Source organism: Cinclus cinclus, chromosome 9, assembly GCF_963662255.1.
Source record: "Cinclus cinclus chromosome 9, bCinCin1.1, whole genome shotgun sequence".
Taxonomy (NCBI): Eukaryota; Metazoa; Chordata; class Aves; order Passeriformes; family Cinclidae; genus Cinclus; species Cinclus cinclus.
This window is the reverse complement of record NC_085054.1, coordinates 13,301,087-13,326,474: the sequence shown is the minus strand read 5'-3', so window position 1 is coordinate 13,326,474 and position 25,388 is coordinate 13,301,087. Positions and strand designations below refer to the sequence as shown.

At 48.0% G+C, this 25,388-nt stretch overlaps 1 protein-coding gene across 1 annotated transcript; it reads right to left on the bottom strand.

The window, feature by feature from the left end:
• Positions 1-1,808: 1,808 nt before the first annotated feature.
• Positions 1,809-20,937, bottom strand: STK11IP (serine/threonine kinase 11 interacting protein). The gene is made up of 24 exons (XM_062498189.1): positions 20,808-20,937; positions 20,501-20,703; positions 18,429-18,503; positions 18,106-18,201; positions 17,063-17,170; positions 16,788-16,859; positions 15,711-15,840; positions 15,439-15,542; positions 14,550-14,639; positions 13,449-13,490; positions 12,780-12,947; positions 12,413-12,494; positions 11,939-12,304; positions 11,557-11,747; positions 10,485-10,595; positions 9,594-9,789; positions 7,707-8,198; positions 6,138-6,253; positions 5,849-5,946; positions 5,490-5,668; positions 5,156-5,240; positions 4,584-4,666; positions 2,890-3,116; positions 1,809-2,586 (listed from the first exon to the last, which is right to left on the bottom strand). The coding sequence occupies exons 1-24, from the start codon at positions 20,860-20,862 to the stop codon at positions 2,446-2,448; spliced, it is 3,510 nt and encodes a 1,169-aa protein (XP_062354173.1). The 5' UTR covers positions 20,863-20,937; the 3' UTR covers positions 1,809-2,445.
• Between the last annotated feature and the right edge of the window lie 4,451 nt (positions 20,938-25,388).

Sequence of the window (25,388 nt, the reverse complement as noted above, 5' to 3'; positions counted from 1 at the left end):
GGACCAAGAGGCTGGTGCTGAGCTGGGAGCACAGACCAGCACAGACATGGCAAAGAAGAGAAGCAAATGAGTAGTCGCCTCTGAAATAAAAAGCAGGAAGAGCTTGAGAAGAGCTGTGGACAGCACACAACCAAAATCTTTGGTTCTGCCAGTCCACACTTTCTCAGACCCCTCAACACATACCGAGACACAGGAGTAGCAAAGGTGCATCTTGGCTAGGATTAGAAAAGCAAGTTTCAGGGATGAGTTTTTTCAGGGAATCAGCTTGAGCAGAAGAGACATCAACAAGCTGGCCCAGTAACTCCAAATTTGACTCTTGCCCTTTGTGAAAAATGCTGCTAGAGAAGGTGAAGACAGAACTTTTACAAGCTCCTTAAATGGCAAGATGAAGACAAAAAACCTTACCAATGTTTACTGCCTCAGGTGTCTGAGAGTCCTTCCCCCAGACAAAGCTCGGGATTGAGCTCACTCCCACTTAAGATCTGAGATCCCCAAAGGAACAGAGAGCAGCAGCCATATGCCGATTGAGGAAGAGGGGAGAAAGTCAGATGGACTGTGACATCTGCCTCCAGACACTGTGCAGATTTTGTCAATCAAGTCTATGGAAGGCTAGATAAAAATATCAGCCACTGTGGGCCTTCAGCAACTCAACTGCCTCTGGAAGTGACAGAATGTCCAGTAGTACAGTGACCCCAGGAAAGAGTGGCCTTCAGAACCCATAATGGAAACTGAACTTCCTGCTCTCCTAAGGCTATAGACGGGTTTGAGCAGGAAGGGAAAATTTATTGCATCTTTTCAGGGAAGCAGCAGGATGCAGTGGAGTGAAGTCCCTGCTGTTTTCTCCATGACAGAAACTGAAGCCACAGACACCAGCTCTGGGCATGTGGAAAGTTTAAATGTCATAGAGACTACTGTGAATAGCTGCCATAATCAATATCCAAAGAAAGCAGGCATTAGGTCACTGAATGTTAAATGCACCTCTTCATAAAAATCAAGATCACATTGATATAAAATACAGGTTTGTCACTAAGGATTGAAGAGTCAGAAAACTTGCCCTGAGGCTGTGGATTGAACATTCATAGGAAAACAGACATGCTGTTCTGGGAAAAGCTACCATCAGTAAAGGTCCCTACTTAGCGTACCAGGTCCCACCTGTCAGCACCTTAATGTAACAGGTCCATTTCTGCCCACCCACACAGGGAGCTCCAGCTGCATCAAAACACCACACACAGTATCTTTGCTCTTCACTGGGCAGGGGCAGAAATTATGACATAGCAAAGCCCTAGCCAGGCAGCATCATTTTTTTGAGCTGCATTTAACTGTGCAGGAGAGGTTGAGACAAGGTAAAGCCTCACACAGGGAAGAACCTAGAGCAGGCACACCCACCTCCACAGCTACACCCGCAACAGCTCCTAAGAGAGACAAGCCTCTGTGCAGCCAGTGAGCAGTGTGCTGGGGCTGGAAGGCCACAGGATGCCCACCTAAAGGCAACTGTCAAAGGAGAATACCCCAACCTGTACCTGGCGTCAGTCTAATCCTGTTTAAACCTTGTTCCTTTGTTGCTGCTTGGAAGCCAGGAAGGTGGAGAAGATCAGCCTAGCAGCCCATTCGCACCCACCCTGAACAGGAAGGGGAGAATGGCCTGAACCCGGTGAGAAGTTAGGGAACCCCTGAGGCAGCAGCAAAGCTAGTATAGAAGCCCTTAGAAAGATATTATGGCACTGCAAAAGGATGAAACAAGGAAAACATGACAATTCAATAAATATAAGCTTTTATTACAATAGAAAATAGTAAAACTCATGTTAAAATAGACTCTTGCTTTTGGACTGCTCAGAAAAAGCTTAAGCCTCGCTTATACCTGCTGGTGCCCATAAAGGTCCTGACCCCTAAGCAATGAGCAACACATTTCTGTGCTGAGAACCTTGAGACTCCTTCCTTCCAGGGACAGTGAAAGACTACAGCAGCAGACTGAGCCGTGCCCCACCAGGCAGACAGGAAAGGGCTCTCTGTGAGGTTGTGTACAACATGCTTCATCCCCTTGTGCAATCACGCTCCTGTTTGAAACAGGCAGCTTGAGGGAAACCATGGACAAGAAGGAAGGAGAGGAAAAAAAATCATCAGCATATAATGATAGCTGTCCTGAGACAGCTAAGAAGGCAGCAAATGCATCTGCCAGAAATGGCACCTGGCTGCCCTTGGGTAGCTTATGTAGTATTACAAGGAACACTCTCCACCCTCTCCTTCAGTGGCCAGTCCAGTGCAAATAAATGACTGTGCAGTCTGAACCATCATGTGCTCCCCTTTTACTCACCAGGAAGGGCCAGGGACAAGAGTAGCATGGAAAGCAGAGGCCACAGAACAGTAAGGTCAGATGGGAGTGGGAGACACTTGTGCACCATTGCTGGCACAGCAGCACTTGATTCCAAGTCCCATCTGTCACCAGGCTCACTCCAGTGCCTCATACACAGCCTTCCGTAGCTCAATTGAGAACATCTCCTCCCAGGGCCCACGGATCCACTCCACTAGCTCTACCAGGAGCTCAGGGCACTCTGTGCGGATGTGCCAAGTGCTCTCCAGCTTCAGTACCTGACAGGGAGAAAAGGGAAGGAGGCAAGTGAGCAGACTGGCCTGACAGGCATTGATCAGCCCTGAGCCACCATCCCCCAGCACAACTGCCAGCTCCTCCTAACTCCTCTGTAATGCCTTCCTGCCTCTCTGCTGCCAACAGTCGAGTTTCCCCTGCAAGACTTTCCACTGTGCTCCCCTGGCTCTGTGGTACAAGGCCCTACGTTAGGATGGGAGATGACAGCCTCAAGAGTCTCTTGCAGGAACATGATCTGAGCACAGTCAGCCCCCAGCACCTTGACGCCATGACCACCTCCTAGTTACCTCATCGTAAAGCATCAGCTTGATGTCACAAGGACAGAGGCGATAGGTTATGATATTGCTAATACTGGTGATTGGCTGCTTCTCCTTCAACTGGATGTTGCTCCTAGGAAGCATTTCTGCCTCATGGTCTTCATCCAAGGAGGGCTGCACCTGCCACTGGTGATTCTCCTCCAGCAGAAATAGCATGCTTCGGGTACTCAGCAGGGTCACAGGGAAAGCAGATGCCCCTAAAAGGATATGAGAGACTAAGAAAGGCTTTGCTGAGAGCCTGAGTCACCACAGAACCAGCTTTGCTCTCCATTCCTCCCCTAGGGAAATCCTGTATAGTAGCAGTAACTTGGGTGAACAACTTTATCCAGCTTCCTGACTGAAGAGGGGACCAGGCCACTGAAATGTGGCTGGGCTTGACCAGCTTATCCAAGCTTGTTGCAGGAGCATGTATATGAAAGACCACTGCCCAGCAAGGCTTGTCCAGCCCATGCCCTCAAGTGAGTCACTTAAGTCCTTTGACCTCTTAAGGAACATTTACTACTCCTTAGTTAAAATTTGGCAGCTGCAGCTCAAAGACTGCCTTTTTTGGCCTGAATTTGTCTGGCTGCAGATATCTGATGGGTGAAACAGAGAGCACACACATAAAAGTTTAATATCAAGCTGGGATGCGTCATAAATATGACAGAAAGGAAAGTAGTTTTGATAATAATTAGGGAACATAAATATAATCCAGCTATTTCAGTGGATGCAAATTAAAAGCACTAGAACTTGAATAAGTTAGATGCACAGTAATAGGGAACTATTAACAAAACTGGCTGAGGTCACAGGGTATCACAAGCTGATGCAGCAGTATGTTGCTTTTCTCATCACATCGCACTCTTGGGAATTAGTAGACTGTCAGAAAGGGGATGTTTAATTAATCCTGTCTACTTGGTAATGAGATCTCAGCTGGAACTGTGTCCAGTTTTGGGCATCATACTCTAAAAGAGGAGAAAACTGTAGAGTAAGAAAAATGCACTGTAAGTTCTCCCTCCCATATACTATTCATTCAGCCTGAGGATACCAAAAAACATACTTCCCACAGATTCCTTCTGATCCTCACTCTCATACCTCCCCAGTGGTCAATGGTGGCCAGGGGTGCAAAAGCTTATCAAATTGGTCAGAATGTGATTAAGAGCTAGGTTGCTTTCTTCAGTGCTCCAAGCTAGGATGACACTGGAATTGTTCACTGAAGACTCAAACCCCAAGTTTAATGCATTTGTTCCTCAGCAAGGCCTAGAACAAAACGTGAAGGGCTCCAGCAGGCTCCTCCTGTACTATCATCTCAGGTTCTGGACACCTACTACTGTTTTCCCAATTGAAGAAACCTTTCAGCAACTCACACAAACCAGCTGGTTTTATGACTCCTCATCTTTCCCTCATATCAGGGCAATGATCCAGCCCTCAGATAATCTCTAGCTTCTTGAGTTGTCACCAAAACTAGACTTCCATGTAGAAAGGATGGGAGATTTGCTGGATGTACATAAGTATGCTGCTATCCTACACAACCCAACACTAGCAAAGAGCCCTCACCCATGCCCCCACCCCATTTCACTGCTGGACAAAGGACACAGCTCTTTTCCCCCAGGCTGTACACTAAAATCACAAGTATGTACTCAGTCAGCACAACGTGTGGGACATCTGGCTACTGAGATCTCCTGTACCTTGGATCAGGTAGGCCAGCAGGTAGAAGAAACAAGTGTCACCTGCAGCTGCAGAATCTGTGGTCTTGGTGTCCAGCAGAGGCCTGGAGGAGACACAACAATGGGCTGATAAGGAAGCACTCTATTTCCAGTCTAGGTTTGCCATGAATAAGCTACTGTTCCCAGTCCTCTTGGGGAAGGGAGGGACCCACATCTCTTCTAGATAAGGCAAAATCTTCCCTCTCCTGGTCCTCTGACTACCACCTTGTCAGCCAAGAGCCAAATACTTCTTACAAGTAAGAAGGCTGCCCTTTGCCTCCTGCTTTTTCTCCCTCCATTATACCCTGCTCAGGCTCCTCCATAAGAGCTGAAGTTACCCCGTCTGGCTCAGCCCATGACACCCCTTTGCCTGTTCTCCCTCTGTGCAGCAGGCACTTGAGACAGCTGCCTTAAACCAATAACACAGGCCTGGCTGCAACTCCAGTAGTGCCTCCTCCTGTGCTACCCTGTTTTCAGCACCATGCCTCCCAGGGTCTGATGGATAAGCAGACATGCCTTTCTACCTGAAATCCCAACCTCTTACAGGCTCTTACCATAGCCAGTGTTGGGGATTCATTTCCACGGTGGGGATTTCCTTCACCTTACTCCTGTGCTTAGCAGGCAGTTCTTGCATGAGATCTAAAGAGGGGGACAAGGCAGGTGTCTTTTATTACAAACCCAAGGGCAGGACGTAACAGTTCAGGACACTCCTCTACTGTTCAGAGAGGTATTGCAAGTTATGGTACTAGTGAGATTCTCTCCCAGCTTTTTTTCTGAGCTGTCAAGAAGGTAATTTCCAACATATATCCAACAATAGCTGTCCGGATAGTTCCCCAAGAACAGATCTTTCAAATTCTCTCCCCCACCCCCCTACAGCTCTACTCTTACCTGTCAGGGTCTGCAGGAACTGGTCACAGCAGCTTTGGTTCCGGATCAGCAGATTGTAGGAAGTTTTTGGGTTCTCAAACTCAATTCGCAAGCTCTGGTGGCAGAGTCCCACTTCCAGATGAGAAATATCTGACAGGTTGTGAGAGTCATTCTTCTTCAGCCAGTCTGTAGGTTGTCCCCTAAGCACAGAGCACAGTCCTTAGCTGCAGCAGGCTGCCCCATCTCCTCTTCCAGGTCAGATTGCAGCAGGGGGTTTGTCAGAAGAGCCTGTGCATGTCGCCACCCTCCAGGGTAAGGGCAGCAAGCCTAGCACAGCCTGGCACTACTCAGCACTCACAGACTTGCTGCAGGGTCCTCACCTGATAGCTCTGGTGACTTCCAGCACATAAATCTTGACATCAGAAGCAACCAGGACTGAGAGGAACTCTCCTTGCCGGCCAAACTTCACCATGACCACCTAGAGCACACAGAGGGTGGGTCACAGCCTTGGCCTGCTCCTTGACAGCTCATCCACAGAAAGGCCAGCCTCAAAGACACTTCAGCTCCCTTCACACCCCACAGCCTCTGAGATGCCACATCAGTGCAGAACTTGAAGGGTGGCAAGAGGGACAGCTGAAGAGTTGTAGAAGTGGTGCTGTGGGAGCTCACCTTGAGGAAGCACTGGAACTCCTCAGCATTCTCCTCAAAAACTTCCATGTCCAGGTACAGCTTCAGGCGATGATCCACTGCCCGGAAGTCCCTTGTGTTCAGGACACTGTTCACAGCTGAGGAGAACAAAGGGCAGCAATGACACTGACCACTGACCAGGGGCTGCCCAGTCATGCAGACAGGCACCAGGGCAGCAGAGTCACCCCCTCTGCACATCTGCTTCCATCAAGTCTCTCCTCAAGACAAAGGGCCCAAACACAGGGCTTTACTGGCTACAAGTCTCCATGTGGAGATAAAAGAGGACTTCATTGCTCCAACGCTTGCTTTGTTTTCAGATATACAAAGCTTTGGTCTAAGCCAGCTTCAAACTGTGCTTAGCTGTTTAGTCATGGAAGGACACTGCTTTGCTGCTGGATTTGGCAAGAGGGCAATTTTTTATCACAAAGCCAGAAAGATATTTCTTATTTCAGCTGTGTCAGCACAGGTCAACTTTTTAACTCTGATTTTGATCGTGGCAAGGTTAAAGGGGCCTGAGGAAGACACCAATAAAACTGCTAAAAGAGTATAATTAGGTTTGTCATGGAATTGTGTAACCAAATAATTTATACAACAGCCACAGTACCGCCCAAGGGTTCACACTTCCCAGCAGAGCCTGTTCTCCACCAGAAACACTACACTAATCAACCACTCCTCAGCAGGAACTTTCTATAGGTTCAGTTTTAAACTGGGACCTCGCAATTCGACCCCAGAAAAGAGACTGCTTTATTTCTCATACTTCAGTTGTACAAGCCTGAACATAGCAACCTTAAAGCTGTGATTCTACACTGACTCCTCTTCTGAGGCAAGGCAGTCTTGAAGGACTGGGGGAGGCCTCTATAGATTAAGAAACCAACAGGTTTGCAAATCAGAATTACACTCAGCTGCAGTAGATTCACTTGCTGGGCTAGACCAGGTAACCTCCACAGCTGCTTTCCACCTTGTTATTCTGTAAATCACAAGCTAATACCCAGGCAAAGGCAGTCTGCTATGTCAGAAATCCAAGGTCCTTCAGAAAAATCATTTGTGGATGTCCTGTCTTGCATGACAACCCTCACACAGCCAGCATGCAGTCTCTTGGACAGGTTTTGTCATCTGAAGCTCACAAAAAAAGTGAAGAAAGCACAAGCAACTGTAGATCCACAAACTAGAACCTCCTACTAGCACACCAGCCTCACACAGCACTTAAGCCAAAAAATAAATACAGAGAAATTGTGCATAATATTTTCCAAAGGTAATGCTCCAGCTGGCAGCTCATGGATGCCACAGGAACCCAATGTATCTGTAACTGAGCAGTGCAGCTTCCAGAACAAGACCCTGTTACTCAGTGCTTAAGCAGTAACAGGTATTAGGAGGTGACTCACTTTCCTACCTTCAGGCATGAGGATTTAACAGAGGTGAATGTTCATGGCTGCTTGTACTTCATGTGCCCTTTCCCCATTAAACAGGAAGGAAGTGTACCCTCCAAGCACCAGGGATAAAACCAACAAGCTCTCAACACCCTTAAACCCTGCACAGCTTCCTCATACTCACAAGGACTGAGATTCCATGTTTCCTCGGACTCAGAGTTCAAAGAGAGTGGGGAAGGAGTGGGCCCCTGAGAAACACTGTAATGGTAGCTTCCCATCAGGCTGCCCCCGTTGGTGTCCGTGTGGCTGAGGGACAAGTACTGGCTCTTCACACCCTGTTCCTTCCCACAGCTGCCATGTGATCCATGGGAGGTGGGATGAAGAGTGCTGTCAGGCTCAGTGCTCAGCTCTGGGGTCCTGGTGCTGTTGCTGGTGTCTATCTCCGAGCTGTCCTCCCCACCAATGTAGAACTTCCCACTTTCACTGGCCAGGACAGATGCTTCCTCTGGGCCCTCCTGCTGGCTGCCTCCCTCCAGCACAGAGTCTGACAGGTCCTCACTCGTGCTGTCAGCAGCAGGCAGAAGAGGTGTGCTGGAGCACGCCTCTGAAGGTAGAATGACCACATGGTCACTGGAACAATGGGGACAGGCTATGGGCTCACCAGCTGCTGCAGGACCTGTGAAAGATTTTGTCAGGTATAAAGAAAAGCCAGAACAGCTCTCCCCAGCAAGGTTTTACTTCCCCCCACCTCCTCTGCAAACCACGAGCTCTCCCTTTTCAAGGTAGAGAATAGTTATGGTTTGACTTGAGCAGCTTGTTGAGCAACTTCTTCAGAAGCATATCCTACATACCTCCCCTCATAAATCAACCAGAAATTCTGGATCAGTGCCACATGAAATAGTTCTGCTCAGATTTAGGGTGCCCAGTGTGTGCTGTGGCTGCAACTGAAACTGTGTCAGGGCCTGGCTCATGACTTTCCTCTACATCTGCAAGTGCTCATACAACCTCTGAAGCCCAAGCTGATGACCAGTCAATCCTATCTTCCTTAGCCACCTCCATCCCCAGCATGCTGTGTCCCTTCCCAGCTGTCCTCATCCCTTCTGACTGATTCCTGTTGCTTCCTTCACCCACACCAGAACAGACTCCAGCTGGATCATGGAACTCCCATCACTCTGGCAGGGAGAAGAAAGTGTCCCGAGGTGGAGAAAAGTGCTGCAGCCAGGACAGCACTTCTGTGTTCACTTGCAGTACTTCAATCCCAGGATACTTTGTCAAAGAGCATCTTCTCAGCTAAGGCATTCCCCACTTCATATATAAACTGAGCTTTGAAAAACACAGCAATCAGAAGATGCCTACTCAGGACTAACCACATCTCAGCTGAAATATGACATCTAGTTTTAAATAGCCAAAGAAATATGGGGACAAATGGGAAAAATTACAAAGACCAGCAAGAACCTGAATGTATGAGATATGACGGACAAGTAAATTATCTAGAGACTTCAGCCTGTTTAGTCTAGAGAACAGAAACCAGGAAAGTTGCCAGTGTAGAACAATGGCCCTCAAGTACAAAGAAAGGAATAAATTGTTCATCCAAAGTGACAGCAGGAGTGGGCTTAAGATCACAGACAGGGAGACTCAGATTAGGGTTCTGGTTGTTTTTCTGATGTATAACAGCCAAAGTTTTACCTGAAATACTGCTGTAGATTCCCTGGAAGCTTCCATTAGCAAAAGCTCTTTAGAACAAATAAAGTCTCTGTGGCAGAACTGACTACATGACCCTTAAGTCCTCTCCCAGACTTCAGTTTCCAGCACCCCTGTGTTCCCTCAGGCCACCCAGAACAGGAGTGCTGTTTGCTTAACCTTAAACCACTGCCTTATTCTTGCCAGAAGACAAGGCAGGCTCTTCCCAGTCCAAGTAGGCCAAGTGAGAGTTCATCCCACAATAGGCTTTAAACTCCAATACAGCCAACACATCTCCTATACATTCCATGCTCTGCACCACAGCTGCCACTCTGGAAATCTGCCTGGGCATTAATTAGCAAACATCCTTCTCCTGGGCACTACAGCCTACCTTGATCTGAGGTAACTAGGGTCTCCAGGATTTTGGTGTCTCCAAGCTCTGAAGGATAGGAACCTTGATGCCAGGGGGCCACGGACTGTGAAAACTCCTGCTTGCATTTCAGGCACTGGAGTTTCATGGATCCCTTCTCTTGTTCCAGATTTCGCCGATTCTCCTCAACAGCTGGGGACAACACTTCAAGGATACGCTAAAAGTAGCAGCACAGGGAAAAGGATGCTATCAGGTAGCTATGATTGTCCTAATAAAATCAAGCTTCTGACACCAGCAATTGTCACATGCCTCACTACAGCATTTCAGAGAGTAAGGGGTGCAAGAACATTTCCCAGCTGTGCAAGACTTGCCAAGGGCATGGAGCTCCCCTGGAGAAGACCAAGACAGCCTGTTTTAGCAGGTCTGTGTCTGACAGCTACATACTGACAAGGTCCCTCTTGTCCCATGTATTTGTGTCTTCCCTCTAACAACTTGTTTAAATGTGCTTAAAAAATATATTGAAAAAAATTATTTGATTAGAGACCAGAGTCCCTACAGCAGCTGTTTGGACATAGCACTGATATTCACTGTCCAGAGGACCAAGCACAGGCCAGCACACCACTCAGCACCCACAAAAATCTCACATTGCACACACGTGCACATAATGATCACTAGCCTGACAACTTTTCATCCCAAGAGGGAGAAAACTGCAAGACTCTCTCCTTGAGAGCACCGTTTATACTACAGGAGCTCCACTGCCCATGGCCATGCTTACAGGGCCCTCCACAGCTCATCTGTGCAGAAGAAGAAATCCCAACAAGCCAGACATGGGCAGCAGGTGCTCATGTGCTCAGCAGCCCTACAATGACTGGAAGAATTCAGCGTCTTACCCCCTCCCCAAGCCTCCCCCACCTGCAGACACTGCTCCGGGCAGTCATCAAGCACCACGTATTTGCGCTTCTGCCGGTCCTTGCGAATGTAGCTGAAGTGCAACGTGAGGACAGGGAAAACTCGTTCCAGGTCCTGCAGGAGACAGAAAACACCCCTTCTAGGATGAGGGAGAAGCTTTCACAGACTACATTTGCTTGCAGACCGTTGAAACATGGCTATACAAGCACTTAATTTAGTGCGTCCTAAGCATGCCTCTACAGGTGATAGCATTTGGGAGTCTGGTAAAATGAGCAGAAATAAATAAACAAATATAAAGCTAATGAGTGCTGGCAGCACTTGTGCTGAGTGCTTGAAAAATTGCATGAACACTTGAAACTTACAACAGTAACTTTCAAGGCCTAAAGCAAAGCATTTCGAACAGGAGACCTTTTCATGAAGGTACTTCAGAAGAATATCAAGCCACAAACATTCAAAAAGGCACAAGGGCAGGGTTTAAAAATGAGTTGGAGCTTCTACTGAAAACAGCATTAGAGAAACCTGTGAACATGTCTGTATACAGACTGAATGTAAAAATCCTACCACAAGGAAAAAGAAAATTCCAAACTCCCTTTCTAAAGAACCACAAAAGCCAAAAAGGGCTGGTAATGCTAAAGTGTGCACCTAGAGCAGATGGCAAACTGCCCAGTGAGCTGCCAGGAGCTTTTTAAACATCACACTAGGCTCTGTGCTGCTCTAGAAACAATGCAATACACAAAGAGTTCTCCAAGGCCAGCAATGGATGGAAAGGAGATCTCCATTTCATTTAAGTTCCTCTTGAGAAGTCTCTCATTTTTCCACACTGGAACAAGTCCAGCCATTGTCTTCAGATCCCAGCTTTGGAATAGATTTGATGCTGGCTTCTGCTGCATTATTGCAGGTAGTCTAAGCAATACAGATGCCATTAGATACACATGCATTGGGTTGAAGAAATGCTCAATCAAGCTTAGCAGGAGCTAGGAAAAGACCTGCAGGATTCTCAACAGGAGCCCAAATCCAGAATGCTGCCATACACAGGGAGTAAGATGACAAAGGCTCACAGAGAAGTGTAACTCACCATCCTCTTCCAGGTCAACTCAGATGTCTCCACATTCTTCAGGCATTTCAGCTCTAGCTTGTGGAGGACTCTGGCAGCCTTCAGTTCCACCTCAATCACATGCTTAGCTGTGACTCGCAGGAAGATCCAGTCTGGCTCTGGGTCCCCTTCACCTTCTATTTGGCTCACCAGCACTGGTTGGCACAGGTCCACTGCCAAACAAGACACAATACAGGTCAGTACACACAGCAGGCCTTCAGTCCTGCTGGACCCAGAACCTTAGCATTCCCACAATACTGGGCACCATGATACAGCTTCAGAGATAAACCACATTTGATGAATTAACTGATTAATTTTGTTGTCATCCAAGCCCTTAAACACAGCAATAAAAGGACCTGTTTACCTTCTACCTTCTCCTCTTCTTCCTCTCCAAGCATTAGCTCATCTGCCTCCTCCTCTCCTCTCTGTTCTCCTTCCACAGGCTCATCCAGCTGTACTTCAGGTTCTTCCTCCTTTACAGTGTCATCCAAAGGAGGAGGGGATCCTTCCTGGGATACCTGGGGCTTTTCCTGCTCTGGGTCAGAGCTCTCATTCTGCAAGTCCATTACAGCAGGTCTGCCTGTGATCTCATCTGCAGAACGGCAGCGGGACATGACGGGTACTTGGTCATGTTCCTCCAGGTGTCTCTTGTACTGCAGCCAGTCAGCACCAAAGCGATCTCTGAAGCTGGCCAAGCGCTTCATCTCCTTCTGATGCTCCAGGACCAGACCTGCAGAGAGAAAACTTGGGAAGTATGAATGTAGACACCAGGCCAGAACACCACTCTGACTGTGGGCAGTTTAGCTGCTGTGTTATTAAGGAAGAGGACAAGCCTCACCAGCAGAGAGGGGTAATGCCTGGGGCTCATGTTCTGTGTCACTTGGCTCCGAAATACTTGCCCTGCGCACTTTGACTTTTCCCTGGAAAAAAACAGGATAAAAGTAGTTGTGAGGAACTAGAACAATGTAAACAGTATGTAATGAGGGGCTCTGCCAAGCTGAAGTGTAGAGACACGCCATAAAACACTTGTCAGGGTATATGAAGATTGATATTAAAAGCCCCTTCCTAACACACAGCAGTGTAGGGGCTCACTAACCACACAGTCAGTTCCAGACCACATCTCACTGCAGGAGGCTTCCACATCAAGGCATCCCCTTCACCCAACATGCCACCTACATGGCTAAGAAGCTATGTCAGTCCCAGACCTTGCTTTTCTTTCGAGGGACCCTGACGACCACATTATCTGATGGAGACTGACTGTCGCTGAAGTCTGCAGCACAGGAACTCTCCAGTGCACTGCGGTCCAGTGCAGTCTTCTCTGAGGTAGAAGTGTGGATGGACTGGGACACACTCTGCACAAGTCTTGGAAGGTGCTAAAGCAGGAAGAAGAGAGTATTGCCAGCTGAGTGCAAAGGGCAGACAAGGTAACCAAGCCATAACTCAGGCTGACAGCTTTCCTGCTCCTCACCCCAAGCTTCCCCCATCTCAGTCAAAGCACTGACTACAGATCCTGTCTGGTTGATTGGATTGTTTATCTCAACCACTCTGATTTAACTCAATCTCTGTCTTTCTGAAAAATAGCAGATGGGAAACTGATAACTATTTTGCTGACATGTAGTTCAAGTGTCAAGTACCATACTGTACCTGAAGAGGAAACAGGCAAGGCTCCAAGTCCTGCAGGGCTACATAAGCCAGAATAAATTACACTGGTCAGTTCCAACAAGTATTAGGAATCAGCATGAACTGAGACAAAATGATCTGTGTCAAAGTCAAGGTAGCCCATAAAGATTTAATAGGACACGTGAAAATGCAAAAACCTATCAGAGTTCCCAGTCCCAAAGCCAGTAAGACCAATTTTTAACAATTATACTTACCATTAAGTCTGAGGAAGAGAGTGGCTCCCCGTCCAAGAAGAACTGTAATTAGAGACCCATTTTCAGTCAGATTCCATTTGGCTGGCACATACTCAGGACAACTTCTGCTGACTCCTACTTCCCTTCAGGCCACCCTAGTGTTGGGATCCCTGGCAAAAAAACTGCAAAAAAACAACCCTGTTCCTTGCCTATCCACCATTCCTTTAGTTGTAGCTACCTGAACTAATAGCATATAAGGCCAGAAGGGACTGTTGTGGTTTTCCTGTTTACAGACTTTATAACTTCCAGAAACGTTTCCAAGACAGTTCACGGAAGAGGTACAATAGATTATTCTACAACAACTCAAATTGTTTTGAAAGGTACTCACTTTCACCTCAAAGCCTGTATCCTACTTCTAGCCTGATTCCACAGAGCTTCCAGTAACTTGAGCTTAGTGAAAGCTTTTTTCCAAGATACAATTTGAAGACAATTAGCCCAGCCATTTGCCACTAATATGAAGGGCAGACAAGCTCTGGAACATCTTTGACCGTTAGCAAGTTGTTTATTTTGCTAAATTGCCAGAACATTGTCTTTGCTGGCTTCTGTGAAACCAGATTACCAAGAACTGACCTAAGCACTGGAGTGTAAGGGAACAGTGATGACACCTGGCTGAGAGCAGAGTGAAGGAGACAAAGAAGTGGCCATGGCTGCCAAAGTAGTACATACTTAGCTAAGGTGGGCCAAGACTGTGAGTTCCTTCTTTGCACAGTCCAGCTACATCATTACTATCTAGCAGGAACAGAGTTAAGTTCCATCAGTGAGCAAAACTGAAGAAGTAGACAGTGAAGACATATTAAGATCTGAGGTGGTGTAAACCTGACCTGAGATCAGTATTCAAATCTGTGCTGGCCAGCACATCACATAAAAATTTAAGGTTAAACTACTCTACCGCAGGTGAAAAAGAAAAAAAAAAAAAAGAAGCAACCACAAAACAATCACCCCTGTAACACAGCTGGAATAAATCTCCAAGTTTCTTTTCTTCTTTTCCCTCATTTGCCCCTGAGTGTTAGAACACCCTGTGCCTTCAACAGAAGGGGCAGAAGGCAGGTGGCTAATACTTACATTGGAGAAGGCTGCCCTGGGAGATACATGGACAAGGGCTGCAGATCGGTGATTTTGATGGAACCATATTGGGTTTCCCTCTAAATGCAGCTGGGTGAGGAAAACAGACAAGTTGTTACTAGAAGCAATATTCTCTATCCCAGTCTATCCTGCCTGCATGCTTCAATCTTTATCCTCTTCAATAGGAAATAGCCTTCAAGAAATATCCTTACAGTGGAACAGTTATCAGTCCAGGAGAGGACTAGGATTTTACAATGCTTCCTGAAATTAGTTCAGCAAATAGAGAAGATTAAAGTACCTCCTACTCATGACCTACATCATTACAAACTTTTTCAGTACTGACTCTGAGAAGTATTGAAAGAACAGTCCTTTGAAGGCCCAGAGAAACTGTGGATGTCCCATCCCTGGGGGTGTTCAAGACCAGATTGGACGTGGCTTTGAGCAGCCTGGTCTAGTGGGAGTTGTGTCCCTGCCCATGGCAGGAGGGTTGGAACTAGATCTTTGAGGTCCCTACCAACTGAAATCACTCTCTGATTCTATGATCTTCTTTTACAAGCACTGCAGTGACTGCCATGCTCCTTCAGACTTCTCTGAACACACAAATCCACAACAGGATTATGGGAGGATCTTTACTGAACTTGACAGTGTTAAAATCAGAAAGAACAAGCAAGGAAGTGGGGATGAATATATGAAAAAAGGTTAGCTTGAGGAAGGGTTACTAAAAATGAAGGCTGAAACACAGGTGTCTGTCTAAGGCTCTCCCATCAGTTTCCTGCAATAAAATTAAATGCTGAAGAGTTGAACTTATCTGTCAAAACTCTCTGGTTACCACAAAGTCTGCATCTTGCACACCTGGACCATCTAGCAACCTATTAGGCTTTATGCTTACTTTTTTTAAATAGTGTAAAGTGGACAATGGTGCCAGCTGGGCATGTTCCAGCAGCAGGTTATAGGCCACATCCAGGTGTTGCAGATTCACAAGCTGTTCCACCCCTGTGCACAAAGCAAGAAGCCATCAGCATGCTAGAAGACATAACTTAGGAATTTCCCCCAAAACTAAAACCCAGTAAAAACAGTTGTGCCCAAGATTTCAAGTTCTGTTTGTTCTAAGGACAACAGGAAGGCTTTGAACTGAGAAATGCTCCTGCCCTGTGGGCTCACCATTAATGCTGTCGAGCTCATTGTTGCGCAGGATCAGAGTCACCAGCTTGGATCGGCTGAAGATACCAAGATTTGGCACCTTGGACAGGAAGTTGTATGCCAGATTGAGGTATTCTAGCTCTGTAAGGGTCTGTTCAGAGAGAAGAGCAGCATTGGATCAATTGGGATCTTATCTCAAAGCCTGGCCCTGAACTCAAAGACACGGCACTAGCTTCTACCATTCTTTTCATCCCAACAAAGTCAACCAAAAAGTGAGTTTCTTAAGACTGTTTCTGCAGGAAGAGTTCAATGTTTACATTTGGAGTGGTGTGTTTGGGGATGCTCAGCATCATTACACAATTTGCCAGGAGCACCTTTCTCTTTCCTCCCCAGCTTCAATGGAGCACAGGAAAGGACTGAACATCCTGCCTCAGCAAACAAAAGAAACCCTTTCTTACCTTTGTAAGGATGATGGGGAATGATACCTTGTGAGCCCCATCAACTCCATGAAAATCTGTTTCATAGCTTTGCTTCAAGGAAGCAGATCTAGCCCAGCAAAGCATGTTTTTCATTGCCTTTCCCCAGAAACACACGTGCCTTTGTGATGGACTGCCCCTTTTCTAGAGTGACTGACTGGTTGCTGAGAGCAGGAAGTAAATGCTACTGAACTGTATAGTCTGAACAAACTGAACTGTAAGCTTCTACAGCCCCATGCCTGGCTGCATAATTCTCACCTGCTGCACAGATTACAGCAGTCTTGGCAACAGCTGAGTGCCCACCCTGTGAGGGGCTGTACACACAGAATACCCTGTGTGTTTCAGTGCATTTACCACTCAGCCATGCTGGACTGCCAAGTGACAACCAGACTAACTCTCTGTCTTAGAGGTGAGGAACACTGCCTTCTCTGCCTCAGTGGTACTTGGGCTGCACATACAGGGCAAGGGTTTTTGGGCTGCAAGCACCAGCTCAAAGTCACACCACATTTGTGACTTCTTTTATTATACCTCACCTCGTAGGAACATGATGCCAATGATTACAGAATTTTAGCAGCATCCTCTGCACAGGAGGAAACTCTGCTGATCAGCCCAAAATACTCACCGTTAAATAGTGCTCACAATCCTGGATCTTGTTGTGACTCAAATCCAAGACCCTCAGAGCATTCAGTAATTGCTGAGGGAAAAAAAAATACTAGATCAGATCCTGCAGCTGTCTCAAAGCATGAAAAGCCTCTCCTGCTGGGAGAGGCCAGCAAAATTAATACTGCCCATTTCCTCCCACCCAGACCTAGCAGCATCAGTAACAGAGGCCCTGACTCTTGGCTGTGATCATCTCCTCTCTTCTCCTCAGCCATGCAGGAAGGATGCCCCACTCACCAGTGAGTCATCCAAGGTAGTAATTGAATTATAGCTGAAGTTCATAGTCTGCAGTTCCAACCACGGGAGAGCACAGCTCAGATCTCCACCACATGCTGAAATTATTTCCTAGGAAGAAGAGAGGAGACATTCCTTGCTGAGTACTAGTTGTTATAGTAAAAGCAGATTAACATAGGAGAACAGTCTAGAAGGTGGCTGACATACTGTGTTTTTCAGACTTTGTCTTGCTTAGAGAGGCAGTGAATTTTATGTCCCTAATTCAAGTATTTGGAGATGGTGGAAATCCCACAGCCAGATACTTAGAAAGAAGGGGAGATGCTTTTGTTTCCTACACTGACGTGTCAATAATTAACCTAATCTGTTAGTTTTCTTAGGCTCAGAATACTGAGCACAAAGACTCATGTTAATAAAGTCATTTTCAGACCTCCCTCAAACAAAAGTAAGATACACATTTGCATCCTGACAGATAAAAAAAGCTCTCAAAGCACTCCCTGCCATCACCCCTGTTCTCCAGCAGGCATCTGTTTCTATGTCCCAGAGAGAAGCCCAGAGGCCCATGGCTAGCACAGCCCATGCTACTCAGTTCTCCATGGCTGGAGCTTGCCTTCATATCTCAGACATGTGCTGGGCAGCAGAGCAGTTATGACACTGGAGCACAGCATTTCTTCCGACAATAAGCTCAAAAAAGGCTGCTGAGGTACAGTGAAATAAACTTTGACCAGCTGCAGGCCTTGAATGTGGAAACAGCCACATACACAGAGTTGTCAGACTTACCTGACACAAATGTTGTCTAGAGCCAGAAATTCTTCTCAAGAAGTTAATGAGAAGGCTACAGAGCACATGTGCTTGCAAGCAGGGAATCCTTCAACAATGCTTGAGACAGGAGTAGGAGCCCAGAACAGGGAAGAGAGATGAAGTCATACCCAACATAAATGAATAAAAGGGCTAACACTGTCTTCTACATCTTCCCTGTATGAAGAGCTGTGGGATCAAGAGAGCCTTTCTCTTGCAATTTACCCCATGAGCTGTGTAGAGATACTCACCTCCAGTGTACTGATACATTTGCAACAGGTGAGAGATTCCAGCTGAGAATAGACAAATCGCAGTCCCCGGAGGCAGTGTGGAGGGACAGACCTCAACTGCAGCAGTGACAAGAAAGTAAGAACAACACACATCAAAATATTACAGTGGAGGAACAGATCCAAGTTTTACCCCAAGCAAGTGTTGCAGGAGTTCAGTCTCAGCCTTCTAGGGAAGCCACAAAAGCCTACCCAGTTTTTAGGACTAGAGGCATTCTGCAACCACAAAACTAGTCAAGTAAACCCAAACAGCAAGACTCAAAACCACTCTTGCCATCTATACTTACTTCCAGATGCCGGAGAGACTTGAAAGGGAAGATCTTCACAGCAGATTGCAAAACACAGTTTGGAACATGAACAAGCTAGAAAAATGAGAAAAGAAGTCTCATGTTAAGCATTACCATCTTCCTGATGCACCAGCTGCAGCACCTTGAACACACCACGCTGTCCCTGCACCTCGGGTGATCCCTTAAAAGCTCTCTCCCAGCACTGGTAGTGGCACTGTCTCCCTGGATCCATAGTAAAACAGAGGTCACAGAGAATAGCATGTTAGCAAGTGTGGTCTGCCAGCCCAGGGAGCTCCTCTTCATCTCCCCTGCTTGAATGGCTTCATCACTTTCAGCACCACTGGGAGACCTGACAGCTGAACTCCTCAGTAGCCACAACCAGCAAATCTACTAAAGACAAAACTAACTGGTGGAGCTATGTTTATCAAGCAAGTGAGTGGAACTAGCATGTGCATTTCACCATAAGAGGCCAAATAAGGCCTGTTAGTGTTAGACTGAGGTGCCTGCAAACCTACTCTTTGTATTCTGTAGCACAGCCACAGGCCCCTTCAGCCTAGGGAAGTTAAGCTGTTCATGTACCATAAAGCAGCTTATTAAAAACACCTTCTTAAGCTTTCTGTGGACAGTGCATAAACAGTATTTCTGGCTGCTACTGAAAGTGAGTAATGAAGTAGTTACCACTTCCCCTGCAGACAGCAAAGTACAACCAGAAAGGTCACCTCTGCCAGTTACATATACATTCACACAGAAGTGACTCATCAGGTGCAGAACAGACATCGCAAGACCTCATCACCACTACTGCTTCCACAGCTACAGCCCTGCCAGGAATGAATCACTGCCCACTGCCTGCCAGCACTAATGCTGCATGTTGAACAAGAGCATTTGTAAGGGGAGCTTGCACTGGCAAGGTGTAATGATCCATTCTAGTGAAGTTTATTTCAGATGCCATTCTTACTGTGCGTCTTGATCATCTCCTCTCCCTCCACCAACTTAAAAATCTCTCAGGCTCATATAAAGTATTAGCTTCTCCAAGTACACCAGTTACCAGACATCAATGGGCAGCTTCCCCTTTTTTACAGATTTATTGCAAAGAGAGCACATTTTCTAATGAACAGGAGCACTCACCACAACATCCTCCTCATTGCAGTGTCCCTCCCTGCCTCCTCCTGCCAGGAGACCCATCTTTCTCCACAGACTCTGGGTCCCACTACAATCTCCCCACTCACTACACTGTTACAAAATCCTTCCAACAACATTCAGATACTGCTCCACTCTCACAGGGAAAACACGTTTCTAAAGACATCACAGATTTTAGTGCTCAGCCACAACACCTTTTGAGCCCTGCTGTGGAACCCAAAACAGCTGCTAATGCCTCTTCCCCTTTCAGGCTCCTTTCACCTCTACTACCTTCCCAGCATGTTCCAGTGCTGAGTAGAATCATGTGCAGCATTGTAGCACATGCCACCTTTCAAAAACCTGTCTGAAGAATTCCTTGATCTATAGTTTTATCTTTATTACGGCCTCTTTACTACAGCCTTTATTGTTAAAATTAAAGAGGATATGTAACTAGAAATATCCCATGCTGTGAAAGAGATCAACCAGAACCAACGGCCAGGCTGCTGAAGTAAGCAGCAGCCTCGGAGCATGTACAACATCTGACTCCTCTGCTCAAGTTCCCTGGCTCTGCTGCCTTGGGCAGATCAATCATCACTCCAGTAGCGCTCAGTTGTGCTCAGGTGCCAGATACTGCTTGAACTGCTCAAGCACTTCAGGAAATAATCATCTGCCCAACCATGACAACACCTTACCAAGGTCAGAATATAATTAACTCCTGCTACCCCAGTTTTTAACTCCGAGAAACTTTCTGCTGAGTTGCACGGCTGATCCTAGGTAAGCAGCTATAGACTATCGTGCTGAGCGACGACTCTAGGCAAGATCCCTGTGAGAGCCATCTGACCCACGAAATCTGCACGTCGAACGGGGGCAATGGGCACCAGGAGGCTGCTCCGAAGCTGTGCCTGCCATCTCCACTGGCCAGCCCTGCAGCATCCCCGGCCCCGGTATGTACGGACCTTCAGAGAGTGAGTCTTCTGCAGGACGTCGAAGAGGAACTGAGCCTGGAGGATGGCGGCTGTCTCGGCGGGGTGCGAGGGCAGCGCCACGAAGCCCCGGTTCTGGTTGCGGGAGCCCAGGTGCTGCTCGAAGACCTGCGTGAGGTGCTGCAGGGTGGAGGTGAGCAGCGTCAGCGTGCTGGAGCCGTCCAGGACGAGGTCACCTGCAGGAAAGGGGAAGGACGAGCCAGGCCGTGAGTGTCCACACAGCGGGGGCACTGACAGGACACGACCCGGCCCAGCGAGGCCCGCGGCGGCCGCCACTCACCGGCGTCCTGCAGCAGCCGCGCCAGGCCGCGCACCAGCGTCTCCGCCGCCGCCATCTGCAGCGGGGAGGCCGAGGCGACCCCGGCCCGGCCCGGTTCGGCACGGCCCTGCACGGCCGGTCCCGCCGCCGCTCCGCCGCTCTTCCGCGTTACCGCCGAGGCGCGCCCTTCCGCCGCACCAGCGAGGCGGCCGCCGCTCACATCCGGTTGCCATGGAGCCCGCCCCAGCGTCCCCCTCCCGCTCGGCGGGGCCCGCGCCCCCCGGCCCCCGCCCCGCCACCGCCCCGCGCCGCCGCCCCGCAGCCCCCCCGGTAAGCGGCGGCGGCCCGGCGGCGGCGGCGGGCGGCGCGGAGCGGGCCGGGCCGGCGGGAGGCCGGGGAGCAGCGCCGCCCGCCGCCAGCGCGGCGCGGCACGTGTCGGGCGGAGCGCGGCGGCGGGGCCGGGGCGCGGCGCGGCGCGGCGGCGGGCGGCTCTCCTGCTCCGGCGGTGCGAGGTACGGGCCGGAGGAGGGGTGGGTGGGTTGTCCCTGCGCTGGCCCGGCTGGAGCAGCTCCGCCTGGCCGCCCTGCCCCGGCTCGTCTGCGGGGCGCTCCGGTGCTGCACGGTGCGTTGCGCGGTGCGGGTGGTTGCCGGTGCGGGGCACGGAGCATGGCACGGAGCATGGCACGGCACGGCACGCAGCACGGTGCTCGGGGCTGGATGCGGCGCGGCGTGGAGCAGTCCCGCGCTGTGCACCGTACGGGCTTGCAAAGCACGGCACGACACGGACGTGGTGCAGTGACCCCAGTGCCTGTCTGTGTCCCTTTCCTTCCCCGGCTGTACGTGTGTCTGTCAGAGCCGTCCGTACGTCCAGAGGAGGGGTGGCTCATTGTTACTGTCTGGTTTTGGCTCCTCTTTCTGGAGTGAATTTTGTTCCGTGTGTTCGTTTGTGTCTGTGGACCGTGCAGGCTCCGTCCCGTCTGGTACCGTATGGAACGGCCTGTTGTGAGGGAGAGTCACGGAGCAGACGGTGCTTCAGGAGTGAATGTCTGTGATGGTTCATCCAGGATAGTTCAGTGGAGTATAGGATTCATTGAAATATTTAAGCCTTCTAAAGTGCTTGTGTAATAATACAAATTTCAACATAGCCATGTGGCAGTGAGATCCACAGGTTAAAACCTTTGTGCTGGAAAACTTCATGTGTTTACCCTCTTATGTGTTGCCTTTTCATTCTGGTATGTGTGTCTGTTCCTCAGCTATGACAGAGAAGAAGGTAGGGGCTGCACAGCCCACTCCTGTTTTGTTTGGCTTTGAGGCTGTGTCAGAGCAGCATCCAAATGCTTTGATGTATGCAATAGCACCCCTCCTGCTCCTTTCCTCCTTGGATATGCACATCAGTATTTCTTCCCAGGAAAATCTTCCAAGGCCTCTAATCCTTCTCCTTTGTGAGCTCTTCCCGTCTGTGTCTATCAGCCGGAGTCCCCTCTCCTCCTCTATCCTCAAACCAGCTTTGCCCCTGTAGCTTTATCCCTATCTTAACATCCGCTCCTTGTCTAGACACTCCACAGCTAAATTATTCTCAGCCGTTGGCCAAGGGATTAAGGAAGAGCTGTGGAGATGGATGTGGGTCCTGATGGCTTGTCTCCATGCAGTCCCCTGCCCGTGATGCTGGGGCAGCCTGCCTATAGTGTTACCAACTCATCTTTATTGCAAAGGGACAGCGTGAACTGCTTGCCTGGCCCTCAAAGGTGTGCCAGGTTGCGTTTTTCTCAGCAAAACAGGGAAGCACTGGTCCTGTGAAGCAGCCTTTAGGGGTGAGGAGGAGCCCCTCTGGAGTTGCTGTGTGCAACATGTGGGAGATGATGTAGCTCCCAGCATTGCAGGGACATGCTTGCTCACTTTCCTTCAAAATCTGTTAAGCTTAGGTGATGAGTATGATGGCCAGTACAAGGTATGGTGATTGATGTGAGCCAGCTCTGTTTACTGATGTGCTTGTGGAGAGAGCAGGGATGTGTGAGTGCACACAGGTTGGCAGGCTGTGATTTTTCTGGCCTGCCTTCGAATCTGGCCTGCTGGCATGATGCTTCTATTACTGAAAATTACTTCTAGCGGGAATGCTGAATCACGTACTCCCCATAACCAGGAGATACAGTAGGATGAAGGTATAAGTCATTTCCTTTTATTTAGCGGTTTGTTTTTTTAGTTTCCCTTTTTGTCTTGTGCTCTTCTTATGGCAACCAAGGCAGTGATGCCAGCAGGCTGTGTATTTCAGCATCATGCTTATTAGAAGAATTCTCCCTGATACTCCTTTTAAGTTTCTATTTTAAATTTTAACACATTCTTAAGTCTCTTTTTGAAAGGATGGCTGACAAAAAAAAATCTTTAGTTGTGTTTTATATGCTTGAGATCTTTCCAGACTGCTGGCTTGTCCCCTCCCCATCTTAGTCATCCCATATTGTGCTAGACAAAATTAGCTCCCAACCTTTCCTTATAAATCAATCCCTCTGGCCCATGGGCAAAATTTTGCTCTTCTCTGAACTCCATCTGTTGAGGGTGATAGGAACGCCAGGCAGGATCCCGGTAGGTGTCCATCCTGCCTTCCTCCAGAGGTGGCACGGAGTAAGGGGCAAGTGGCCTCTAGTGGCCATGGCCAGCCGTGAATGTGCAGAAGGGGAGCACCAGTGCTTTCAGGCTGTGGCGCTCTCTGTTCTTCAGAAACAGGAGAGCTGGTAGGGTTAGAATCTCTCATCCTCACCCCTCTTTTGTTCCCAAAGCATCAGAGCCTTTCAACAGCTGGGCCCCAAGTCTTGCTGGCTTGGGGGGGGGGGGGGAGGGTCCACACATTGCATCTTGCTTTCACAGGGTGCTGAGTGGTGCATTGATGGAAACCCTGTGGGTATCTCCCAATCCCTCTGAAATTTTAAAAGCAAGGCCCCACCCAGGGCTGTCTTACTGCTACTGTAACTGTCTGGCTTTTAGCTGTTGAGCCTCACTAGAGTGATGTCTTTAGCATAGTTCTGAATGTGCTGCTTTGGTGGGTAAAGAAAGAGTAAGTGCTGGATTTTCGCTCCCTTTTAACTTAGTTTAGACAGTCAGGGTGTAGTTTTAAACTCAGCCTAAGTCTTACAAAGCTGGTGTCAGCAGAGTATGTTGCACCCAGCAGTTCTTCAGGATGTGGATTTCTTCCCTCCCAGAGCACAAAATGTGCTTGGAGCCTCTGCCTTGCTTCAGACATACCCTAAGGTTGACCTGAAACAAAGCACATTGCTTCACAGCACCACTGATAGTTTTTAGTTTACTTTAAAGGTCCCACAAAGCATGTTAGTTGCACAGAGGTGAAGCTGAGCATTAGCATTTTTTGTTAAATTAGCTTTACCATTTTGCTGGGTCTCATGATTCTGCCTCTTCAGGAGCCGCTGTCCAAAGCCCTATTATCTTTTTACTCCCTAAGTTATTGTGCTTGCAACATGTTTTTGCAGTCACTCTCTAGTTGTGAATGTTCTGTTCCTTAAAAATATCTAATCCTTTCTTTAACAGTGGTGATGCCATGGCCCTGCAAAATGAGGTTCCCCTGCCAGCTCTTCCCACTGGAATAAAATGTTCCCTGCCTTCAGTTTCAAATGTACTGCTGTTTGCTTTCATGGAATTACACCCTCTTCTTGAATTAAATGCAAAAAAACCAAAAAAGCCATGTGTTAACCTTTTATCTATGATGTCTCCTACAAAAAGGATGGCCTGGATGCTTCATTTGCTGTTTGTCTGTCTTGGCAGCCTATTTCTCTTGAGCTGTTGAGTTCTTACTGAGGATGAAATTAGTGATGAATCCAATGAGATGTGTTTCAGGGGTTTCTTCCATTATGTTTTACCTTGTTCCTGATAATTAGGAAGGTGGAGCAAAGGAGCATCCATCATCAGTGGTCAGATTAGCTCCTCAAAAATTTACCTTACAGATGGCCCTGGGATTTTTGGTCTGAATAAGCTCTTCATGTAGGCAGAGTAAGCAGACTGTAGACCTTCTGGAGATCTTCAAAGACAGAAGGGATGATAGCTTTACTGGTTTCATCATTAGACGATCTTTAGTGTTTTAGTCAGCTGTCTTGAACAGTGTCCCATGCAAGGTTCTTCAGATGAGATAGTAAGAAACCCCTCAGCAGATAGCCAGGACACATGCTTGCTCCAAAGCTTTTGTAGCTGGAGAATAACTTGTTCTGAAAGATGAGTTTAACTTCTCTTAATTTTCTTTGTCATAGATACAACTTGTTACCAGAGACTTGGCTAAGCCGTCCTCTGACTTTGCAGTATTTTGCTCCTTGATGACATCACTGAAAAAAAATGTTTTGCCAATTTTGAATTCATTTGTATTCTATCCCTGTAATTTTAGTGAATGTAGTGAATCCCTTTTCTTGTGCTGGGAGCTGAGGACAATGTGCTTTTCCCTGTGCCCAAATCACTGTGTATGTGCTTACATCTTCTCTGTTTCAGACGATTTTTTGGGGATCAGTGTCTTCCCAGTGCCAGTCTCTGTACCATCTCCAGTTCTTCCTGGGGTGTAGCCCATGCTGCTTAGGCTGTGCTGCTGCTGTAGGTGGTTTGACCAGAGATGTT